We start from the raw sequence: 23,078 nt of genomic DNA, 5'->3' as shown, positions 1-23,078 counted from the left end.
GTCATACGATTTACAGCTTGAACTTATTGATCTTCAATGTGACCTAAGGGCTAAAGACCGTTTGAATAATGCTATTAGTCTGGTTGAGTTTTACAATACTAAACCTCAGCAATAATATCCACGACTACACAAGGTGGCTGTGAAAATGATTGCTATGTTTGGCTCAACATTTATATTTGTGAGCAACTGTTTTCTATTATCAACTTTAATAAAGGCAGACATAAACATCTATAACTGATGTTTCATTGCGATCAGTACTGTTCCTTTCAGCTGCCAACAGCATAAAACCCCTTTTTGATGTACTTATAAATAAAAATATAACAAAATGATATTGTATATTTAAGTAGCTATAGAGTTTCTATTATTTCTATAAAATAAATCTTTCTTTATTAATTAATAATAGTCCAAGATAGTTTTGTAAACACTGGACGGGAATTCATTCCATGCACACTCGTACTAGTACTTCCTTTTGTGTACATTTTGTACGAGATCACCCCTTCTTCCAGTCCATCCTTGTGCAGAGGGTAGCCAATATCTGCATTCCGCTCTCGAACTGTGAGCCGACTCGGAGAGCGCAAACCTTGTACAGACCTGATCTAGAGTTATTATCTCCTATTCCTAAAATGTAAGTCACTATTGGGTTCAAGTGTATGTCTGTTTCATATGAGAAGAAGTCATTGTTGTATATTATGTAATTTGTCCACGTAATCATTTATATTGCAGAATAAAACCACTACTGCAACAATAGAAAATACATGTAAAAATGTCTAATGAACGGCTTATAAGAATAATTCAAATTATAAATAAGGAAATTGAAAATATGCCTTTGTATTCTCTCCTGTTAAAAACACTAGCATTAGCACTCGCGCGGATTACATTATTGTAATTCACTGTAAAAACATATATACTGCTACAGAGATTCATTAGACTGACGTATTAGTTCAGGCTCGTATGTCCGTGCCCACGTCTCGTCAATGGCAACAGTATGTTGCAGGAATACGTCGCCTTCGTTGTGGAATCTCTGTAGATGCAGTTGAGCTATTTTTTATTGGTGCCACTTCTGTAATTCTGTCGGTTATGAGGAACCCAGCGTGCTTCAACTTTTCTCATGTGGTTTTTCTTCAGGATGTCCACACAGTTTGATGACTGAGTCCAACCTCGATGGATAATAATTGTCGTACAGTTCAGCGATGATTTAACATCAAGGAGACCTCGCACTTCCACTTGTTCGTCACAAACGGACGAACGACTTGTGCGATCCACATGTACCGTCTCATTCCGACCCTACGAAATGTAGACACCCATCTTGCAATCGTCCGATACGATAGTACACCGTTGCCACTACCTTCAAGTAACCCTTGATGACATTGGCATGCATTTCTATCACGAGCTACCTCGATTTTTATCCATGATCGCTGCTCAAGTTTAGTAAACATAATTTAGAGCAGTTAAAAATAGTGCTCTACATTTAACCACGCATATCAACAACATCTGTTGTCATAGCAACCGGTTTTATCACTCAATATATTGACAATATCTCCAACTACGATTCCCAGTTGTCTCGTATCGCATGCGAATGCGCATGACCCATTCCCGACAGTGTTGTCACTACTTTATTTTTTTTTTACTTCGGCGGCATCATGAAATAAAGTAAATTTATTATAATTCCAACAATAGTATAAAGTAGACAAGAATTGGAAACTCTTGTGTTGCAGTGTATCCAAGCGTTCACCAACTTCAAGAACCAGAGCACGGGACAGCTGTCAGCCATCACCTGCTTCATGCTCTTCTTGGGAGCAGTAGCTCGCATCTTCACGACGATTCAGGAGACTGGAGACGGCATCCTCATCCTAACTTTCGTCTGCACCTCCATCTTGAACGGCATCATTGCTGGCCAAGTGCTCTGGTACTGGAACTCCGACAAAAACAAAAAGGAGATTTGAATCCTCAGTACCAGCCCTGTTTTTTTTTTTTCCTTTGACATTTTCAGGGTTATTTGATATTGACTGGCTTGTTTTCTTTTGGTATTGGTGATTTAAAGAAATAAGTTATTTATTTTACAATACTGAGTGTATGTTTTAATAATGCACTGAAGTAACTGTTATGGTATTTACAAGCAATTGTTTAAAATGGTTCGGTTCTATTTTCTAAAAATCGTATGAAAACAGATTCTTTTTTTTACATTCTTGATGACAGTCTTTAAGCATATAAATTGGTATTATGTTCATGAAGTTGACTAAGTTAAACAAAAATGTTACAAATGTTTGCCTCTTTTATTTTAGAACGTTCTTCTACTTTTCCTATGAAAAGATATTGTAATGTATTACTTCTAAATCTAAAAAATTGTGATTAATATGTCTCCATTTCGAAGATTATTAATTGATAAACTCTTCTTACAATGAAAATAAGAAGTTCTTCGTGTTACATTCTTGATAAAAGGAAGCTCTTCCATATATATCTTTCTTGGTATCTTCCATTAAAATTATATGTACCTAAGTGACAATTAATTTGTACATAAATTGTCTAAATAATATCAGATTTAATATTTTGAATTGACAGCAATGTGTTATGTTACCCTCGTTTACACGCAAATCTTGCATGAAACTTTTTCGCTTAATACCACAAGCAGGAGAACCTCCTTCTCACAGCCACCTTACAAAAATAGAATATGAAGATATTAAAAAAATGACTCACGTTATGTAAATTCTTATTATGGCAATAAAATTACTGCCGTGTAAATGCTATTATTCTGATTAGCTTACATCTATACTCCGTTCCATAATGTCTGACATGAGAAGTAAACATTGCCGGCAGAGGAGGAGAGAAGTATATTGTCATTCAACCAATGGCAGAGGTCTCATTCCACATTTGACTTAAAGTTCGGCGGGGATAGAACGTTTTAGACCGTCCAACTTCAGGTCAAGCGTAGAATGAGACTTCTGCCATTGGTTCAATAGCAATTATACTTCTCTCTTCTTCTGCCGGTAATGTTTAAATCTCCTGTCAGACATCATGGAACGAAGTATAGTAACGATGAAAAAAACTATCCGTAATTTTCTTTAAAGTATTTTAATTGTTCAAGAGGCTAAATCAAATTATGAACTTTATGTTTATTTTCTAAAAATTTAATAAATTTTATGGCAAATGTATTAGCATACGTTTTATATTACAATTGTAATAAATAATTAAATTTCAAAATTCTAATTTTGTGTTTACTTTCTTTTCCTTTATGTATTCTAACCTTACATTTCAATAAGGAGAATTGGCCATGAATTAGTAATGATGTATGAAATAAATATAATTATAAACAATTCCTATGTTATTCCATCTTCTTCTAAACTCTACATTGTATTTCTGAACAACATACAAGTAAGAAATTACTGAAATTGTTGATATTCATGACTACTGATTGTCATTCATGAAAACTGCAACATTCAGAATTATTTTGCTTTCTTGTAATGATGTAGTGTCATAATATATAATTATTTTTAGTTTCTAGCATGACATATTATGTAATCTATTTGTACTGCCAAAATAATTTGCTTTTCTACAAATTCACAGTGCATATTTTTAATAATAAAAAATGAATCCATCTATATTAATTTCAAAATCTTGTTTTAAATTTAAAAAAATATCATGTTTTAATGTTGGAGAAGGTGTTTATCTATAACGTACGCATTTGTGATATAAATGTTGTATTTTGATAAAAAAAATTGCAAAATGACACAAATTGACCAGAATATCATTAAAACATTTTTCTAATATTTACTTTGATGCACTTTGCTTCAGTAACTTCACTCTTTCCATATCAGACACATTAATTAGATGTTAGAGAAAACGTTCCTTATCATTCTAACATTTTAACTGTCTCACAATTTAAAATTATAGACCCGTCCTAGTAGATAAAGTGGACTGTAAAAACTAGAACACTGCAAGAAGTGTGTTATATCCCAGAGAGTGGTTTGCTTAACCCTGTATTATGTCTTGACTGTAGTAACTTCTGAAGCAATAACCTAATAGAAGAGAAACTGAATATATGTACTTTAAAATAAGATAATTTGTTAGATAATATTTTCTTCACTCTTCTCTTGAGTATATCAACCTTCACCACTAGATTTTCTGAAGTTTCATATCACACTGTTACAGCTTTTTATTCTTGCAACCATTCTTTGAATAATCACACTATCTTATAGAATATTTGTGGGAAATTATATAAATATTAGAAAAAGGCTTCTTAGTACAAAGCATGTTATTAAATCAATACTGTTTGTTTCTAGTCGTATTTCGTTTTGATTTAGAATGTTTGAAATCCCATATTAATTAAATACAACGTAGGTTATTTATAATAATGAATAGAGATATATTTTTTTAAGATTGGATTCTTTAGTTAACCTGCCTATGAAAGAATCCTGGCCACAGCAATCGGACATATTAAGTAGATAGTTCAGAACTTCACTTTTAGGGGGGGGGGGATAACTAACAGAATGAAATGCATACAGAATTCAAGCCAAGGCTTTGAAACAAGTGTTTATATATTATTTTTCACATTTTAAAATCATAATGTGTTGGTATGTTAACTTAAACAGTGAAACCTAATGTAAAACATATAACATAAACTGAACATCTTAAGTAAATTATTTGTCTTGTTAATTTTCACAAGTGTGACTCTATATTTTTAAAGTGAAATTGCTAATTTAAGTAGTGAAATTTACAAGGAGAGGACACGCTCTGTATATCACAGAATTAAGTAAGATTCTGTGACATGAAAGTCTAAGTCGTACTGTTTAAAGTCATACCTGGTATGGGTGGCCAATGACCCCTCGTTTTGAAAATATTGGCTATTGTTTGTGACATGCTTCCGTTAGGTGTCTAATAGGAAAACATTAGACTGTATAACGGCGTAGCTCAGATGGTTGGATGCTGAGTTGTCATCCAGGCAACTTGAGTTCGAATCCTAATTCCTTCTCATTTTTTAAAGCTTGATATTATTATTATTATTATTATTATTATTATTATTATTATTATTATTATTATTATTATTATTATTTATTTTTTATTTTTTATTCACTTTCAGTTGTCAGCTCCTATATTCAAAGCCATGTTGAAATATGCGTGGTATGCATCAAAATTAATAAACGAATGAAAAGTGTTTGTGAATGTGAATGATATCTGTTTCGCAGTAGAAGTGCGGAAAAATATGTGTGACTGTGGACAACCTTCTTTCATTTGCTGTGCATGGTGCAGGAAATATGTATGTTTTGTGTGTTTTTATGACATTTATCATAATGAATCGGGACAAAATGAAGTGGAATAGCTGCTACAGAAACAGAATAGACACCAGTGACACATCTTACCTGCCTACATGAGCAATATTTCATTGTTTATCCTTTACAATACAATGTTAGCTAATTATAATTTGTTTAAGACATGATGAAGCGTTCAATGCATTGAGAAATATGATATACTAGCCGTACCCGTGCGCTCCGCTGCACCCGTTAGAAATAAATATAAACTAATTACATAATTAAAATAGGACATTTGGTCCAGGGAACATTCGTGTTTGATATAAGGATAAATCGTTTATTATGTTACTTAATTTAAATTGTGTTTGCATAATTAAAATGCGATCATTTTGATCCAGAGACCACTCATTTGATCATAAAAATTATTTTAGGAAATACAGGAAACGAATGTACAGAATAGCCTATCAAGTTTTCTGTGCATAAGAAGTTATTTTAATCTTACCTGTCCTCGATTCACTCAGAAGTTACTGTAATAACATTATAGCATTATGTCCATCTAGAGAAACTACACTTTCCAATGGTGAATTAATAATTAATTATACAAATCTGTTAATTTAGCTTCTGATATTACTTCATACAAACACAGAAACATTATCTGTAGGCTATCTTTCATAGCTTTCGATTGTTGCTGTCCAAGGCCCCTTATAGACGAAGTCATTTGTTTTTTAATTCATTACACGGCCTTAGATGGCAGTTATTTTAATTTTAAAACTCATTTATCTCATTAAATATCAGTCCTATCAAAATTTTTCAAGGAATAAAATTTATCGGAAATTATTTTTAAAGAAACTTTTGTTATGTAGCATTTTTCACAAAAATCAATAATAAGCGAGATATTTCAATTTATTTAATTCAGGCCCCCTTATAACCCCCCTTTTAAATAATGTATTTTGAATGTCATATAGCCTAAAATCTAAGTTACAACGAACTTAATTTATATTCCAGTTTTCATCGAAATCCGTTCAGCCATTATCGCGTGAAAAGGTAACAAACATACAGACAGACAGACAGACATACAAACAAAAATTTCAAAAAAGCGATTTTCGGTTTCAGGGTGGTTAATTGTATATGTTAGGACTAATTATTTTTGGAAAATCGAAAATTACCAGAAAAATTTCGGCTACAGATTTATTATTAGTATAGATATGTAAATAGATTACTGTGATCACAATATTAATCATTATTAAAAGAAAAAAAAGGACCAGTTAAGATTCGAATTTAGGTTGCTTGGATAACAACTCAGCATCCAACCATATGGGCTACGCTGTTACACAGTCTAATGCTTCCCTATTAATCACCTAACGGAAGTATGTCACAAACAATAGCCAATATTTCCAAAACGAGGGGTCATTGGCCACCCATACCAGGCATGACTTTAAACAGCACGTCTTGTACTTTCATCTCACACAATCTTATTCCATTCGGTGATATACAGAGCATGTCCTCTCCTTGTTAATGAAGAACATTTAGCATACTGTACACTGAATGTCTTGATTAAATGATTAATTCTTTAATTTTCCCACGTCTGCCTTTTTGTATTCTAAAACATAATTGCTCATTTAAATAGTGAAATTTAATGAAGAACATTTATCTTAACCTGAATTTCTTTAAAAATATATTTTTTAAATTTTTGTAAGTATGACTTATGTTTTAAGTACATTTAGCATAAACTGAACTTCTTGAGTAATTTATTTGTCTTCTTAATTTTTCCAAGTATGATTTTTATATTGAAATTAAAAATTGTTAATTTAAACACTAAAACTTAATGGAGAGCATTTATCATAAATTAAATTTCTTGAGTATTTTTTTTTTTATTTTCCCTTTTATGACTTTTTATATTTTAAAGAAAATTTGAATAATGTGTTAACTGAAAGTAAAATTATATAGTTGCATTTTGAGCACTATATATAAAAAATGCATTTTACATTCCTCACCTCTGGCTCTAAGATAGTACAGTATTCTTAAATAGTTAGTGTTACAAATGTAGTTGCCAAAGTAAATGAATAAGAATAATAGTACGAAATAGATATAATATATATTACTACATACAATTTATGTAAATGTAAATAAATTGGAAATAAAATTTAGTTTTTACAAACTCAAGAATCAGTACTTCTCCTACAAGCTGAAATTCTAAGTCTGAGAGATTGATTATTGTTAGTTTGTGTTGAAAAGAACTGTGTATATATTTCTTATATTGAAAGTGTAACATATAAAATTGATAACTGCATGCTCAATTTATTTGTTACTGATATCTAAAATATTACAAGATATCAAAGACTAAATACTTCTTTTACTGATGGCTCATGTCTTGCTAATTATATAAAAAATATAAATTGACAGACATTCCTACTTCATAAATAAATTTTAGTATTACTTGAAATTTTAAATACGTACCCGGAATTGCGTTTTGTGTTATTTTTCAGTTTCTCGTCTTCCTCTTGTTTGTAGTCTTATGATAGATCCCGGATGTTCAGGCAAAATAGGCAATTAAAATATGAAAAAAGACGTTGTAAATCTATGAGACAAAATAAGGAGGATAAAAGGCAATTAAAGATGTGGAAAGATCACTTTAAGTTTAAGAAAAGGCATAATATATTGATCACTTAATTTATGGGAAATTCATGCATTAGACCTTGCTATTCGTTGCACAGTACTGCAAGGTACTTATTTAAATTCTGCCTTATATCAGATATAACAGTTTTCATCACAGAAAAAATAATTCTACTTCATCTGACGTAACTGGAGCATGTTTGAAGCAAACTACTGTAGATGGACTTCTGCCTACCACAACTGCAGTATAACCTTTCAATATCTGGCAGATTTTATTTCCTGTAAGCTATTATTTAGAGGCAATGCAATTTGCATTTTCAGTAATGTCAATTGGCTGGGTGGGAGGAGATTTTAAGCATAGGCTACTTGTCATCTCGTTTATGTAATGAAATAAGTTCTGTAAAGGGTTACATCTGTGAAACAGTCAACATTGAACTTGTACATGAGAAGAATACAGCGAAGAAAATAAAAAGTTGGTTGTTAGAATAACTTAAAATAGAAAGTAAATAATCTCTTAGTTTCTTTATAAAGACAAAAAAAAAGTAAAAAAATAGGCGTTTATTCGTAAAATAGTCAGAAAGAGCTTAAATAGGCCCTATCACTCCTGAATACCTCGAAATGCATTTACATTTATATAATTTTGACGTATGTCAACCCAGTAATAGAAGGAATTTTGCCAAACATCTGACCTATACTTATACTTGGGTTGGATAAAAAGTAATGGCAACAGTTCGATATTTCTGACATGGCTTTATTCACAGGGGTACAACATTTACGTACCTTCTATATAGTCGCCCCCCTTATTTATTACCTTTTGCCAAATGTTTGGAAGGCGTCGTACACCATCAGTGCGTCCATCTTTGTTGATGTTTCGTATTGACCGCCCTAAAGCACGGATAAGTTCATCTCTGGTATTGTACCGGGTCCCTCGCAGTGGTTCTTTCACTTTGGTGAAAAGATCGTAATCGCATGGATCATATCGGGTGAGTACGGTGGATGTTCCAGTAGTCCGCGTTTTCCGTCTGCCTTGGAGGTACAGCGTGGTGGAGTATTACCCCATCAATGTCATACGCCACAATGAACATCTCCTTCACAGCACTTTGTGTAGGGCGCACTTTCTTTGGACGAGGAGAACCGGGATGCTCCCATTCATTTGATTGGCGTTTCAAGTTTGGTTCATACGAGCGAGTCCGGGTTTCGTCCATAGCGACGATTCATCCAAGAAAGTCGTCACCTTCCCTTTGGTACCGGTGCAACAAGGCCTTCCCGGAACGCTTTAACCCATCGTGCAACTGTGCGATATGGCAACGCTGCATCGCCACATGCTTCACGCAGTCCCTGAAAACATTCTTGTGCACTATGACCTCGTGCCATTTCAATTTTGATTCAGGAACGTTGCTCTAGTTTTGTAAGGATGGTCTTAGGGCGCTCGCACTATCCCTATGAAAGTGAACGTTCTACACACTGCAGTAGATTAACAGAGTACTGTCGCCGCTGGCTGCACTAACTCACAGTCCTTGTTCATGTCCACACAGCTGGCAGTTCTCGAACGCACCATCGTCACGTGACAGCAGTGTTGTCATTACTTTTTATCCAACCTATGTAATTGAAGAGTCCACTGCAAGAATGATGGATGTAATTTGGAATACATTTTGCAGGAGAAGCAATTGAAAGCTTGAAATGCTTAGCGCTCAAAGTTTAACTGTGATTTTCCGATCATTACTGGACAATGCCATATAACTCTGTATGTACATTCTATATGTCTTAAGCTATGCAGTGACAGTCTTGGTTCAGTTTCGACAAGAAAGTGACTTCCATCATTCTTGCAGTGGACTCTTCAATTATGTAAGTCTGAATGAATACTAGGAAAACAAAATTAGTTTTTTGATGTCCAGTATAACGTGAAATATTCTTTAAATGTGTTTGAATTGATTTATTACAGTTTCTGTTACATTTGTACACTTCACTGCATTATTATTATTGTTATTATTATTATTATTATTATTATTATTATTATTATTATTAATTCCCAAATTAAAAGAATTAAGTTTCAACATTAAGTAATCGCACACATTTAGCTGTATAATCATAATTAAATTAGTCACTTTATTTCAATATTTAGAAAAATTGACAACAGAAGAGGGAATCAAATATCTGTTTCTTGGACTGAAATGGCTAGTAATTATCTTTAATAAAATCACAAATTAAAATTATTTTTCTAAATATTTATATACTCATGGACGTCTTAAAAGAAGTCTTATAAAGTAATTGTGATTCTTGTAGAAATTTAAATTGCTTTTAGTTTAATAATTTAATTTTGAATGTATATTCTTATTTCTGCTGTTCAAAATAGACAAAAATTTGTATGTCAGAACATTCTGATTCAGAACTAGATTTTTTTTATTAACATAAATCCAAAATTGGCGTACTTCACTCCTTTGACGTTGTGTTCAGTGATATGTTAGGAACATAAATATAGAATAGTTTTCTCAGTATTTCAACGAAACATTCATCATTCATAACTAAGTTGGTTACTTTGAACATTTTCATTTTTATATGTGTCAGAGTTACAGTTTTTGTTAAATATGTTACTTTTACATTTTGAGTTTGAAATTAAATTTGTTTTATCAGTACATTTTTGTAGTTTTCACTTTTATTCTATTTACTAAGGTTTAATATTTATATTATTTACACGATTCATTACTTCACACTGTCGAGGTGAAAAGTAAATTTCTTGAAGCGCAGGGTAATAGTTTTAAACGCCGTAAATTAGTAAAAAATATATTAAATAACCTGAAATCAATATGGACGAGACATTGTAATATAGTATATGGAATTTTGTGTATTTTGTATACAGTAATTTTAAATTCATTTCATTTTTTAGCAAGATTAATAAATAGTTTCACATGTATCTTTTATTTACGAGAAAGCAAATTATGAAGTTTTAAGATGTACAAATTAAGTATTATTAATATTTTCTGTGATTTCTTCTATGTCTTCTCTGAAATACGTTTAATCTTAAAATCTGTACATAAACGGTCTTACTGATGAACTGTATAAAATTTTTATACGAGACTGAAGCGGAATTGGGTCAGAAAACATTTCTAATAAACCATGCATAAGCAATGGATGTATAAGCAGTGTGTAGCTATACATGGTAATTGCTTTGCTATAGTTATACACACGAAACCCCCGTGTAAGCGCCGTATACAGAGGAAAAAACGGCCACCTCTCTAATAGCTGTTCGTATCGATTGTCATTTTATGATGGCTATTGCCTTGTAACCACAGAACAAAAAATCAAAAAGTACCATACATAATTAGAATAATATTGCTATAGCTGCATCTTTGATCAAAATATAGCGCGGTAATCGATCAGGCCCAGTTGCACTATCGATACTTAGTGCGGCACACTAGCACACACTATCGGATACAATAAGAAAACTCAGTTATTCTGTTAATCTTCCGTAATAAATTAATGATGAAACTATGACGTAATTCTATAACAGTTTTATTGTTATAGACGAAATATATAGTGATTAAAAAAAGATCTTCAGTATAAAAGTGTTAGACAGTTAAGCGTCTGTATGAGACTTTTTATTAGTAAGACCGTAAATGTATAGCATTGAGAGTCAATAGTAGGTATGGATTTTAAGAAAAACTTTTTAGTATACCTCGTTAAAATGTATGTATATTATGTGACAACGTAAGAAGTATGGGTGATGAAAATATAGGTGTATAGTGTAAGGAACAAATGTAGTCTCTCTTAAAATTTATCTAATTATTTTTGAGGATGGAATTCTAGTGTTCCTGAACGAGATTAAAACATTGCACAGGGCTTATATCTGCTGAGTTTAAGCAAGTGCTGACCAACTCTGCTGCTCTTACGAAGCACTATGTACACACACGTGCAAAAAAAAAACAGCAGTGGCAGTGTAAGCATTGGGACGATTTGCGCTCGCATACTTTTCGTGAGCAGCGAAGAATGCTCTTGCACAAAAAGCACGATTTGGTCACCACTGGTTTTAAGCGTTTCATTACCTCAATTAATTTTATCTGAAAGACTTTGAATAAGTAATTTTAGTTATAAAATTATAACTCTGGCATAGAAAATAAACTTTATCTAAATATACATTAATAGAACAATCTCATTACCACAAAATATGTATAAACAAGAATATACTTGAATTATACTAAATAAGTATATTTGTGACGTGTCAGCCACCGTTGTCTAATGGTTGCTGCATTCTTGTCACTCGTGAGACTAAAACCGATCAAAGGTAATGGATTATAAGAGGCGATAAAAATTCATAGAATGTATCTTTGAGGAAGGAAGTAAGTCAGAATTTCGCTTCGCAGTACTACTATACGTAAAAGAACTTGTCTTAATAGAGGGGACTCCATGCAAAATGTATCGGTCATCTTTTCCTCATGTCACCAGGTTCCTGCTTTTCTAATAGATGTCATTCAAGTGTGCATATCTGTTGAGACTGCTGTTGTCTCTGCAGGATATTTCGAGATGGCAGAGACTTCAACAGACAATGCACTTAACAGAGTAGAGAATGCAGAGGCGAACTGAATAAGTCAATAGTGTGTGCAAGGCTGAATTGTGAGTGTACCTCTGAAGTAAAAATAAGCCATAATAATATCATAACATAAGCTGAAACCATGTAAATTACTAATACTATTAGTTTGAGCTCTTAGAGTGTTTGCACAATGAGATAGTGTAGGTACAAACATCCAAAGTTTTGAAGTTACATATCGGCTACATCAGATAAAAAGCTGAGATAGTGCGAACCAATCTATTGGATCAGTTATTAGTCCAGTCTAGGAGAATTATTCTTGGTAACGTATCCAACAGCTATGTTCCGTCATTGATCCAGTCCTGGATAAGAGCTCTTCGTAACGTAACCAACGGATAGACTTTGTCACTGGTTCAGTCCGGAAGAATAGCTCTTGTTAACATATCAGACAAATAGGTTCCGTTACTGGTCAAGTTCAGGTGAATAGCTTTTGTTATTGGATCCAACAAATAGATTCCATTGCTAGTTAATTTTAGGGGAATGGCTCTTAGTGACAAATCTAACAAACGAGTTCCACCACTTGCACAGTCCAGAAGAATAGATCTTGGAATCGTATATAACGGATAGATTTCTTCACTGGTTCAGTCCTGGAGAATAGTCCTTCATAACGTAACCATCAGATAGGCTGCATCACTGATTCAGTCCAAAAGAATAGCTCTTTGTTATGTATGAATAGATAAGCTCCGCACTGATTCTGTCCAGGAGAATAGTTCTTGGTAACATGTCAGCAGATAGGCTTCGTCACTAGTTCAGTCCGGAAGAATGGCTGTTGGTAACGTATCTAACAGGTTCCGTTATTTGTTCAGTCCAGGAGATAATGGATCCAACAAATAGATTTTATTTGTGGTTCATTCTAGGAGAATAGCTCTTGGTGACAGATCAAACAGAGCTCGTTAACTGATCCAGTGCACAACAATAGTTCCAACAAATTGGTTCCATCACTGGTCCAGTACATAAAAATAGTTCTTGATAGCGTATCCTAAAGTTAGATTCTTTCACTGCTTCAGTCCAGAAGAACAGCTCCTGGTAGCGTATCCAACAGATAGATTCCGTCACTGGTTCAGTCGAAAAGAATAACTGCTGTTAGCGTATCTAACAGACAGATTTCGTCACTGGTCCAGTACAGAAGAATAGCCCGTGGTAGCATATCCAACAGATAGATAACGTCACTACTGGTCTAGTCCAGAGGAATAGCTCTTGGTAACATCAATAAATAGGTTTCGTCACTGGTTTAGTCTGAGAGAATAACCCTTAGTAATGTAACCGACATAGGCGTATAGGTTCTGTCACTGGTCCAGTCCAGTACGTCTCGGTAACAGATTCAACAAATAGGTTCCCTTACTTTTACAGTACAAGGCAATAGTTCTTTGCAGCGGATACAATAGATACATTTCGTTACTGGTGTAGTTCAGGAGTATGGTACTTGGTAACGGATCAGCAAATAGGTTCTGTCACTGGTTCAGTCCAGAACCTTTACGAAAGATCCAACAGATACATTCTTTTATTGGTCTAGTCCTGGAGAATATCTCTTGGTGACAAATCTTAATAGATAGGTTCCTCCTCTCCATATCATCCCTGATGATGAGATCCATATCTAGCTCCGAAACGTGGATGCCTTTACATCTATGACACCGTGTGAACATCTTAGAAGCTCACACTACATTAAACTTTGTGAAATTACAGCCAATGTTTTATTAATACAATTACTATACAATTGGAAAATCTTTTAATAATTTTAGCATTTTCTCGAAATAGTTTAAAAATGAGCATATCACATTTCTTAGCTATATAATCTCTTTTGTAATCTTTAAATAATATTAATATTTTTTGTTTAAAATTGGATGTAGTCTGTGCTTAATATAGAGAGAAAGTTCCCACCCGAGATTTTAAAATTTTTATACAGTCAGCAGTTGATTGTTCTGAATCCTTGGAATGTCCTAGGACCCAGCGAGATATTTTACCTGTTCTGAATTATTGGAATGTACTAAGGCCCATCTAGATAAAATAATCCGAAAATATTTTATCTGTCCAATATTAAGTGCAACATTTCTTGTTGCTTGCACTTCGCGACTATTCATGATCTTGTGTAAAAGTTTACGGACGCTTTCTGAGCGGTTAGTGTTAACGACATTATTAAGCTTGAGTTTAGTTGTAGTGGTGGGGTGTGATTTGAAGACCTGTGATTTTGTCGCTGTGACAGTTTTGTCACTAGTTCGGACTGTGACTACAGTTCCAAAATCACAGTTCTGAGAAATCGCCATTTCTGCCGGGTATGTGACTCACAGCGATGGCGACTGATTTACGCATGGAAACGTAACTGGAATATAATTAATTTTGCCTCATTCAAAAGGTTAACATCGGCAACTCTTTGACACTAAAGTTAATGGATTCGCTATATTCTTCCAGGAATGATTCACATAATCATACGCTCCAACACATCGCGATAACAGAGTTCAGAGCTTGTTTTGTTTTCAGTATACTCGCCGCGCTAATCACTATTGTTTATGTAAGACATAGCATTGGTATGTCAGTTCAATTCGCAGAAAAGCGATAAACATAAACAATCGACCCTCCCAAGTACTAACATTGTAACTCAATTTTTTATGGTTTTGAGTTGTCCTAGTTAATATGGTCTTAAATTGTTTCTTTTTCTCCCAGTACTATCATTGTATAGCTCTAAATCTTCCCAATTGTATGTAGAATCTTATTGTTACTCTACATTTTTGCATACACTAATTTTATTATTGTATCTCCAATGGGGGGTAGCCCTATTTTACATATGTATGCTAGGGCTATAGTTTTACACAAAAAATAGGCCTAAGCATAAAACAAATTGAAAACAAAAATAAATTAGCTTACACAGTGGAAATAAAACCTAAACAATCCGTAATTTAAACATTGAGATTGCAAATCAAACATCAGTCATCAATTGAGACATACAGAAAACAGTTCCACACATAAACATAACATTTCTTATAGCGGTACTCTATAACACAATTAAGCAACTTTCCCTAACATCATAAATTAATACACAATAATCACACAAACACAATCAAGCATCCCACAACTATGACTCACATACACAACAAATCAAGCATCCTCTACAACACATACACTTCAACATGATAACTATACTTTTAAAAGTTACAAATTTGGCTGCAAAAGAATAAATAGGACACTGTTACTAAATACTGCTATTTTCTACAAGGTCTTAAATACACCTGTAATAAATCTGTGAAATTCCTTTATGCAACATTGCTTCAGAAGAACTTTTGTAATTGGTGGTGAGAAAGTTGTATTGCACATGCTAAGGTGGGTTTCTAGCCGGTATCTCTTGCGTTCTTGTAGTGGGTATACACTAATTTACACGATCATTTTAAAACTTCATTTTCATCTCCTGAAAAAATGTAAAAAAAAAAAAAAAAGAGTTACAATGTTAGTACTTGGGGAGGGTCGAACTGTCGGTTCGTGATGAGAAACATTCACAATCGCCAAGAATTATCCCAACACAAAATCACAGCGAAAAAATCACTATTATCCGTCACAGCGATTTTTCCGGAGCTGTAACATCAAAACTCTATCACTCCCCACCTCTATTAAATTGAAGCGATGGATTTAGTAATTTGTATATTGATGTTTGTCAGTATTTAATAGTTTGTAAAGGAATTTCTTTTCTTTTCTTTATACTTATTTTTGTATTTTGCAAGCGTAAATTAAGACTAATTACTGAAGCAGGAGTATATCAGTTGATTTTCTTTTAATATTGTATGCGAACCCTCTCTTCTGGAATAGAGGAGATCCAGTAGTTTAAAAGTCTGGTGGGAACTTGTCGTCTGTAAACAAACACTGTAATTACATACGTATATGTATGTACAATGTGGGGTTATTATACCACAAATCAATTATTCAGATGCTCTGATTTCATTGTAAATGTATTTTCTTGTTATAGCAAGTAGCAGGATAAAGCAAAAGTATCTTATTATCTTAATATTTCTTACGTTAGAGTTGAATTAAATAACTTGTAGTTATCATATATACATGTAATTGTGTGAAATCTTGTATGAATTTGAAACTTATATTGTAGTTTATATGTGCAAGCTTTCCACACGTTCACTATAGCTTTCTGATAATGATTACTGAAAATAATATACAGCACGTTTCACAGTTCGTCTTAATAAAATATTAATGGGAAAGAAACCATTACATAGCTTCACCGTACTTGGATACTTGCAATAATTAACTTGGTTTAAACTTTATTTTTCGTTATTTTATTAGGACATTCTTTTATATAGTTTATTTCGAATAAATTTTATTCAGCTTCCTCCAAATGAAGGCTGCCTAGAAGACAAAGCTTACCATAAAATTGTTGTTATAATGTAAAAAAAATAATAAAACAATGGAGGAGAAAAAGAATAAGAAGTAGCACAATTAGAAATAATTGAAAAAGACTAAACAAAACATCATTAATTTTAGAAGAAACATAAAATTTCCTAATATCTATTAGCTATTGGATGATCACAGTCGTCTATTTAGAGTGTAAACGACATAAACTGCAAGAAAAATACTGGCGATAGAACATAAATTACTGAACAAAAAAGTCTGATGGAACTTTTCTGTAACTTTTGTGGTTTTCCTATTAGTCTAACTTTTTTGAAAATGATAGTAGACCGTCATTATTTACTTCGGTCCGTCACGTATATTGCAACTATATTGATATTCTTGTTTACAAATCAGGGTATTCTGTTGTCTCTCTGTTGTCGTAGTGTTAACGTGTGTTGGACGGAAGGCTTTGGCAGTGACGTTCACATTTACTCGAACAGTAAATATTAGACTACTATTAATCCTAAAAACATGATATTGTAGGAATTAAAAACAAAAATTGAAGAAAAAATACAAATTTCACTACAAATCACGTTTTGTAGACCGACATGTACAGTCTGTATATATCGTTTACAATCTGTATAATAATAAATCAGAGTATAGGACATGGATGTTTATTATCGCATACTCTGTTTAACATTTATATGAACGAAATTAACGAAACAACAACTGATGCACAGTTAAAATTTTATAAGATGATGGCAGTGCCAGTTTTAACATATGGTAGTGAAAACTCGACACTACAAAGAAGTGACAAACGGAGAATTTACAGTGCAGAAATGAGATTTTTAAAACCATTAGCAGGCTATACCTTCAGAGATCAAGTCAGAAACACTGAAATAAGACATCAGTTACAAATATATAATTTGACTGATAAAGTAGATAAATATAGAAGAAACTGGTATCACCATGTATATAGAATGCAAGATGATAGATTGCCAAAACAAATAATGAGACTCAGAGCGACCGATAACACATTGGATAGAATCTCTCTGTAGAAGATGGGACAGAGACCATATGTCTAATCTTATCAATACAAGTTGAGAAGTTTGACGAAATTGTATACAGATGGAAAAATTAGAATCATCTAGGATTCGAATTGGAGAGATTGGTGTTAACGTTTTAACTTACGAGGTTATTGTACCAAATATAGAAGATAAACTTGAGAAGACAGTTCATGTACGTAATCAAATTGGAAATGAATATAATTTGAAAATTTTCTCAGGCATTCTAGAGAAGATACCCAGTAGGAGTTAAAACAACTTGAGTAAATGTTTTTTAACAAGTTCAACATTTAATTATCTAGATTGCAATATTTCTTGTAATTGGGATACAGATATATAAAATAAAATGTCAGCTGATACGTGCAGTCATTCAGAAAAAGTTAAACACTACGTTGCTTTTCATGAACTCTGATTTCACAGGTTTCCATAGACATTACAAATATGACGTTCACTGAACTATATTTATTATATATCTGCTTGCCGACTATAACCGTAAGTTTAACTGAAATGTCTTCGGACGATGTTGCATGTACTCAACGGCACAGTCTCTTGTATTAATATGAATTAGACATTTTGTGAGCCTCATAAAGAGAGTACAATTATTCGTCTTGCTACTATAACTTTACACAAGATTTTCATACCAGTTATCTTCCACATTTGATATATTTATTGTGAATTCAGACTGTAAATTTGATGTGTTTGAGATTGCTTATTTAAAGCGACTTTATTTGTTAATATTGGCCAGAATTTTAATATTCATTCATAGTTTTCTGCCCAAGAGCAGGTCTTTCACTAAAAACCCAGCATTCTCCAATCTTTCCTATTTTCTGCTTCTCTCTTTGCTTCCACATGTTATTCGTGTATCTTAATGTCGTTTATCATCTAATATATTCTCCCCCTCCCCGAACACTTCTTCCGTTCATCTTTCCTTCCAGTACATCCTTCTCTCTTCTGAGTCGGTGACCCAACCAATTCCTTTTTCTCTTCCTGATGAGTTTAAAGATTATTCTTTCTTCACACGCTCCATTCTTCCTCATATACAAATTTGATATGCTTCTGGTCACTTCTCTTCACTTCGCCGTAATGTCCATGTTTCTGCCTCATGCAATGCCACACTCCACACAAAGCACTTTACTACTCTTTTACAGAGGTCCGCAGAAAATGCCCTTTTTATAATATTAAAAGCTTCCTTTGCCATTGCTATCCTCCTTTTGATTTACAGGCAGCAGTTCAAGTTACTGCTTATAATACACCCCAAGTATTTGAAGCTGTCCTCTGGCTGTACTACCTTATTTAGAATTCGCACGTTTACCTTCTTTGTTTTTCTTCCGATAACTATGGTCATCGTCTTGTTTGGATTTATCTTCACACCATAGCATCAGTTCTGTCAGTATAAGAGTACATCTTTCCTAGTGTATATTTGATGAATTATTTTCTTATCTTGTATGGATTATATGGAACAAAATATTTTTAAGGGCGATTTTGGCACAACATTTTGACTACTTTCTCATGGCTTAATTGATAGTTATGCAGTGAGTGTACTAACTGGCTCCGCAGTGAAGCAAGCGGCAGTATTCCAACCGGCAGCAATGTTAAAGTTGATACTGTGTAGCGCCTGGTTTGAATACGTAGGAATATTACTTCTCTCCCTCCCACCCTCCACCATTTAATGCGGCCAAGGTCATTGACTTTACTTGCACGATACCAACACAACTCCTCGAGTCCCCGCGTTCTGCTTGCCACTTCACCTGCGGAGCCAGTTAGTATACGCACTGTAGTAAGAAATAAATAAGTTTGTGATTGACATTGCGTGAGCGAATTCACATTGTGGAGGCTGGGCATTATCTTGTCCAGTAACAAGTTATGACACGTGATAACGTAAGGGGGTCATGGAGTGTTATTGGCAGGATAACGCCTCCACACATGTGAGCTCGCCCACGCAGTATCAATCACAATCTTGTATCTCTCACAATATAATCTGGAACTGGATCATATTGTAGCATTCTGATATTACGTGTTGAATATTTTCAATTTAAGTTTTATATTTCCTATACAAACCATTCAGCTTTCATTAGTGATATCTGATACTGAATAGCAGAAATGAAGCTTATGTGTTAAAAAATGTCATCATTTAAGCATGCGTTAGGTGCGTTTTTATCAACCTAAGATTCTATTATGTCGTGGGCATATTTTTTAAAGAGGAATTTTGAAATCTAATATTGCTTCTTTTCACTTTCATGTCCTCTTTATTATTATTATTATTATTATTATTATTATTATTATTATTATTATTATTATTATTATTATTATTATTATTATTAAATCAAGGAGATGTGGAAGGTCAACTGAGCCACCATACATCCAATAGTATTCTCAACCAATGACATTATACTGAAGACATTGGTTCAGCAGCTACATTCTCTACATCTGCAGCATAGCCTATTTTACCACTACTCAAAAAATATCAGTAGTTTTAGACACATATATTGTCCGGCATTTCCTGCATTGTGATACTTGATGTAAATCATTATCATATAGCATTTTTACATTGTAAAAGTGAGAAAAATAAATTGATATAATAATAATTATAATTATAATTATAATCTTATATTTATTCATGTTTTCCTGTTAGTCTAAGAAATTGGACTTTTGAAACCAAATTGTTATTTTCAATTGTTACCGTGGACGCTTTCAGACATCAGATTACGTCTAAGTAAAATTATGCTAGCTTTTAAAATCTTGTAATAGACTGACTGAAAATAAGTTCGACATTTCCCGTAGTTAATATCAAACGTAAGGTGAGCTGTGAAACACGGTGTATAATGTTTATCTTAACTGCTCACATCTTTGCCTTTAAAGCAACTAATACAATTACTGAAGATGTTCTACTTTGTATCTTCTGTAGCTTTTTATTCATATTTATTGTATTTTTTGTACGTTTGAGTGGTATTTCAATTGTATTTTCACGATATAGAAGTGGTATTAAATTATTTTTGTATTGATAATACATGCAATTGTTTGAAGGAATTGGTCTTGAATTTGAAATGGGTTTTGGTGAGAGAGACGTGTAAGTGTTGATGCAGGAAACTTGACTTAATCTTCAATGTATTATATAATTACCTTTCTGTAAAGTTTATCATTAATGGTGGTATGTTTATGTCATTATTCAACGTGTTTGTATGTTGTGATGTGTGTTGAATTTTGAACACTTTTGTACCTAAATACTATATAGAGTGCAACGTTTCAGGTTGAAGAGTGGTATACGGAAAGATTCAATGTTCTGAAATTTAAGTCAAGTTTCATACTGAGAGAATGGAATGAGTAGCAAAATATATTTGTTAAAGAAAAGAATATTTCAATATTGGTTGAAATAAATGTTAATTAAAATACTGTATATTGTCTTTAATTATATACAATAATATAACAAGAGAAAACATCACATCGCACACTGTCCCACCCAACCAGCGCATCACATACCATCATGTATCACCTATCCCATTCTACCACATCATATCACACTTCACCCACCATCAGTACACCATATTACCACATCACACACAAAATCTTTCCATCTCACTATACCATACCACATCACATGAAACTCTATCCCATCTGAATCTCCACATCATATTCCACCCAACCGATGATACCTCAGTACGCTACACTCCACTCACCATACCACATCACCTAACATCAAAACACATTCCACTCATCCCACCACACTCCATCCCACCTACTCACCCACACAACCATCCTTCTCACCGCATCCATCGTATGACATGACACCATACAATACCACATTCAATCCAACCTTATGATCATCGTTCACAAGAAGAGATCTTGGGACTGAACTGGTCATTAGAGAGGCAAGAGGAGGAAATATTAAGAAATAGTAGGCATTGCATGTAAACGTTGTCACATATTTGTGTATCACAGCTGGTATTAATCATTTTGCAAACATTGTCACTCTTCAGTTATTTAATCACACCGCATTTCACCGTATTCACTACATCACATCACACAGCACCAAATCTATCACATCACAACGCATATCTGCCACATCACACCGCACCCATAATCTCTACCACATTATATCATATCACATCACTGCGCACTCCACCATATCTATCACATCGCACCGCACCTCACCATATCTACCATATTATATCACACCTCACCCCACCCAACCATATTTACCACATCACACTGCACTCTACCATATCTACCACATCACATCACACTGCACCCTACAATATCTACCACACAGCATCCCACGATATCTGCCACATTGCATCACACCGCACCCCACCATATCTACAATATTACATCACATCACACCTGACTCGACCCCACCATATCTACCACATCACACCGCACTGCACCGCACCATATCTACAACACATCACACCGCACTCCACCATATCTACCACATCACACCGCACTGCACCGCACCATATCTACAACACATCACACCGCACTCCACCATATCTACCACATCACACCGCACTGCACCGCACCATATCTACAACACATCACACCGCACTCCACCATATCTACAATATTACATCACATCACACCTGACTCGACCCCACCATATCTACCACATCACACCGTACCACCATATCTATGAATTATATCATATGATAACACAATACATGCCACATCACATTATCTCCTTTAATTAGCTGCTTACATTACGATACTATGCAACTGATATTTTCGGTATTTTAAGAGGGAACACTCGAGTATCTCTACGTCGCAGGTTAAACGAAGAGGGGGGTGGATTCCAGGATATTGCACAGTTCCCTAGTTTAATTGGTGCCCTGACTGTATGCACTTTCCTAATAATCTGCACTATTTTCCTTTAAGGATATTCCATTTTTTTAATACAACATATTTAGCTTGGGATTTGGGGGAAGACCTAACAACTCATCACCGTAAAAAAAGACTTGTTACGAAACTCCAACATAAGCCTTAGAATGGGACTGATTGTATGGTACGACCACAGCAAACCTTTGGCTGGTCTTGTTTTTCAAACTATATTAGATTATAGTAGTGATGATGATGATGATGGTGATGATGATGATGAAGTATATTTCTTCTGCTTCATTGTCATAATCATATTATTATTCACCAACATCACATATTATCTTCTTTTTGGATTCGTCTATTAAATATTTAGACTCCTTATACATGTGTTTACAAATTTTGGGAAATTAACGATTGGATAATAATAATAATAATAATAATAATAAT

At 33.7% G+C, this 23,078-nt stretch overlaps 1 protein-coding gene across 3 annotated transcripts in view; it reads left to right on the top strand.

The window, feature by feature from the left end:
* Positions 1–23,078, top strand: part of LOC138710869 (mannose-P-dolichol utilization defect 1 protein homolog) — a 524,941-nt gene that overhangs the window by 241,842 nt on the left and 260,021 nt on the right. The window contains exon 5 of one of the 3 annotated variants that reach the window (XM_069842044.1): positions 1,716–21,216. The exons of the other annotated variants lie outside the window; for them this stretch is intronic. Coding sequence (XP_069698145.1) covers positions 1,716–1,943 — 228 coding nt within the window. The 3' untranslated portion in view covers positions 1,944–21,216. Of the gene's footprint in view, positions 1–1,715; positions 21,217–23,078 lie in introns of those variants that run through there. 3 annotated transcript variants of the gene reach the window in all.

The sequence above is a fragment of the Periplaneta americana genome, chromosome 12 (genome assembly GCF_040183065.1).
Source record: "Periplaneta americana isolate PAMFEO1 chromosome 12, P.americana_PAMFEO1_priV1, whole genome shotgun sequence".
NCBI lineage: Eukaryota > Metazoa > Arthropoda > Insecta > Blattodea > Blattidae > Periplaneta > Periplaneta americana.
The sequence above is the reverse complement of the archived record's forward strand: the minus strand, read 5'-3'. Positions and strand labels throughout refer to the sequence as shown.